Source organism: Fonticula alba (genome assembly GCF_000388065.1).
Source record: "Fonticula alba strain ATCC 38817 unplaced genomic scaffold supercont2.7, whole genome shotgun sequence".
Lineage (NCBI taxonomy): Eukaryota > Rotosphaerida > Fonticulaceae > Fonticula > Fonticula alba.
Window position 1 is genome coordinate 1,666,959 of NW_009242977.1, and position 3,348 is coordinate 1,670,306.

At 67.9% G+C, this 3,348-nt stretch overlaps 1 protein-coding gene across 1 annotated transcript in view; it reads left to right on the forward strand.

The window, feature by feature from the left end:
- Positions 1–994: 994 nt before the first annotated feature.
- The window catches only part of H696_04558 (hypothetical protein), a gene marked incomplete at both ends in the record, with an annotated part of 4,512 nt that continues 2,158 nt past the window's right edge, over positions 995–3,348 (forward strand). Inside the window, 4 exons of the mRNA XM_009498439.1 lie at positions 995–1,094; positions 1,770–1,888; positions 2,134–2,330; positions 2,490–3,328. Coding sequence (XP_009496714.1) covers positions 995–1,094; positions 1,770–1,888; positions 2,134–2,330; positions 2,490–3,328 — 1,255 coding nt within the window. The remainder of the gene's footprint in view (positions 1,095–1,769; positions 1,889–2,133; positions 2,331–2,489; positions 3,329–3,348) is intronic.

Sequence of the window (3,348 nt, forward strand, 5' to 3'; positions counted from 1 at the left end):
ACACACACCACAGGCATACACACATCATGGACCACACGCGCACGCGCGCCGTCGATGACACACCATCGGAGTCACGTCGCGGGGTATCGTTTTGGGCGGTCGCAGTCAGCATCCACGTACAAGAGGAGGATGGAAAAGTGGGCAATGACGTGTGGGGGGATTTTTTGTTTGTCTTCCTCAGCGTGGGGAGCGCGCGCGCGCGCCATCAGACGCGCGCATGCGAGCGTGTGGCACACAGGCACACACATGCATACACGCCTCCCCATTGCACACACTCCCCCGCCCCCTTCCCCCCACAAGCGAGGGGGGTGCGCGCGCGCGCGCGCGCACGTGCATGCGCGCGGGATTCCGCACGCACACACATACACACACACACACACACACACACCCAACACACGCCCGGAGGAAAGAGAGAGGAGCGCGCGCACAGGCGGCAGCACACAACATACACACATGGGAGGGAGCCAGACGCGCGCGCGCGCGCGCGCGGGCAATGTGTGGGGGGGGGGGCTGAAAACTATCCCAAGTTTACGCGAAATACAGAATCTTCAATTTTTGAAAGAGCTCGAGAGACCGCACGAGCGTGCGATAACGCGCGCTGCTTTCCGAAGGAGCGGAGGGGGGGGAGAGGGAGGCACATCCGGCGGGGGGGTCCCCCCGGGGCGGGTGCCTCCGAGCCGCGTACGGGCTCATTCGCTCCCCCCCCCCCCCCCCCCCCCCGGCATCTCTCTCTCTCTCGCTCTCTCTCACTCTCGGGCCCTTCTCTCTCTCCCTGGTGGTCTTCCCCCAGCCGGCGAGCCGGCGAGGGGGGAGCCTACCCCCTTTCCTGGGGGGCGCGCGAATGGCGACACGCACGCGCCGGCCTCCAATCCTGCCGCCCCCCCCGGGGGACCTGGGGGGCTTGTGCGAGGTCCCGCTCACCTTCTCCCCGCAAGGAGGGGAAGGTAGGCGGCACCGCACACCAGCCGCCGCGGGGGCGCGCTCCACCGCACACATGGAGTTGCACCATTCCCTCGCGCGCCGTCCCCCGTCGGGGTCGGACCTCGGCCCGGCCAGCGGCGGTGCCCTGGGAAACCACCCGTCTGCGCGTCTCGGTCCGTGTGAACGGCGGAGAGGCGAGCGGGGGCCGGGCAGCGCGCGCGCGCGCGGCGGAGAGGCGACTCGAGGAGAGGGGCGCGAGGTGGTGCTGTGGCGGGAGAGACCACCCCCCGGCGGCCGGTGTGCGACCCACACCCCCCACCGCAGAGGGGGGGGGGGAGGTGTCTCGCACGCCAGGAGCGCAGGGGCAGCAAAGCAAGGAGGGGAGGAGGCGCGCACACCATGCGCACCCTCCCGAGAGAGGGTGGGAGAGAGGATGGGGAGGGCATGCTCGCGAAGAGCCGCGACACGAGGGGGAAAGAGAGAGAGAGAGAGAGAGGGAGGGAGGGGGGGGGGATTCGAAGAGCCGCGCATTGCAGCGGCCGCCCCGGGGGGGGTCAGTACTGCACGCACTGGTCCCTCCCGGTGCTGCCTGTCTCTCCCTGCTCCTCCGGAGAGGGGAAAGGGGAGGAGGAGAGGAGGGGGGCGGGGGCTCCCGGCTGAGGTGTCAGCGCTAGGGACGTACCTGGTTGTTGAACTGGAAGTCTGGATGCTTTCCCCCTTTGGAGAGGCGAAAATACCGCCCCTTTATATACCCCCCCCCCCCCCCCTGTCCTGCCGCTTGGACCCCCCCCCCCCGCAGCCCATCTCACCTGTCCTTCCGCATGTCGCTCTCTGGGGTCTTGCCAAAGCCGTTCTCATCGTGCTCGATCGTCTGTGTGACCTGTCCACGCCCATGCGTTACTCCTGGACGTACCAGGTGATGCTACACGACATCCTCAACATGAAGCTCAACAAAGTGACTCTCACGGTGCGCTGTTGCCCCCTCGAATTCCACTCCGGTCCCCGCCTTTCCCGGTGCTCCTAATCCGGAGGCCTTGGTTATTCTTCTCCCCTTACGCCGACCCAACCAATTGCTCATTCTCCCCCTCCCCTTCTCTCTCTCTCTCCCTCTCTTTCTCCCTTGCTTCCTCTCTCGCTCCCTATCCTGCTTCTCATGTGGACCCCCCTCTTTCCCCGCCACGCTCCCGTTCAACCACCTCACGTCCGCCTTAGAATGCCAACTCCGAGCGTAAGGCCTATTTCATCGACCCGTCGGCCGGGTTCTTCCGAGACAACGCACGCCTGGACTTTTCGGATGTCGCTCGCAATGTGGATGCCGCTCTGACGGATTACCGCGTGCGCTATGAGCAGATCACCCAGATTGGCTCAGCCGCGTCGGCTCAGGCCGGTGCCATCCAGTTCGAGCAGATGTACGTCCCCCGCCCGGCGGTCAGCAGCGCCCCCCCCCCCCCCCCCCCCCCCCCCCCCCCCCCCCCCCCCCCCCCCCCCCCCCCCCCCCCGAATCCCAGCCTGCGCTAACTTGTCCCAATGGCCCCTCCCATCCCCACTTCGTCCCTTCGTCGCTCAAGCCCCACGCACAAGGAGAGCGCCGATCGCCTGCTGTCGGCCATGAGCGAATTGCCGGAGCTCACGCGCAAGAAGGAAACCATCGACGCGCACATGACCCTGGGAACCGAGCTGCTTGGGCACATCAAGGCTCGGTCCTTGGATGCCTTCGTGAAGGCCGACCCGGCGAGCCTGAATGTCGGCAGCCTGTTGGCCATCATCCGCGACATCAGCAAGGGCACGCCGGCCGACAAAACCCGCCTGGCCTTCCTCTTCCTGGACGCCATGCTGATGGAGGAAATTCGGGCGTCGGCCAGCGCCGGTGGTGGCGGCGGCGGCGGTGTCGGGGTCGGTGGCGGTGGCGGGGCCGGGACGGGCCCCGGGGCGGCCGGCCCCGGGTCCCAGCCCTTTAGCCAGCATCTGCCCGAGGTGCTGGAAGCCCTGCGCCAGGGCGGCTGTGACACGGCGCCGGTGGAGTACCTTCAGCTGTCGCGCTCGCTGCATCTTATGTCTCGCTTGCCGGGGGCCGGGATGGCCGGTAGCGGTGGCGGGGCCGGCGGTGGCGGCGGGCCCGGTGGGCGGATTTTCCCCAGTCAGTTGGTGGACTCCCTGTCGGCCAACTGGTCACAGCTGGCCGGCGACACGGCCGTCGGGTCGATGCTTCGCCAAGGGGCCAAGTCCCTGCTGTCCATCCTCCCCGGGCAGCAGGCCACGCCTCTGGTGACGCGCGTGGTGGAGGAGGTCCTTAACGGGGCCCCGAGCACCTCGGTTGGCAACCTCCTGTGGCTAGACCCGCGGTCGCGACGCCGGGAGGCCCAAGCTCCGGTCGGGCGTGAGGCCGCCTTCGACGAGGCCATCGTCTGTGTGATTGGCGGTGGATCA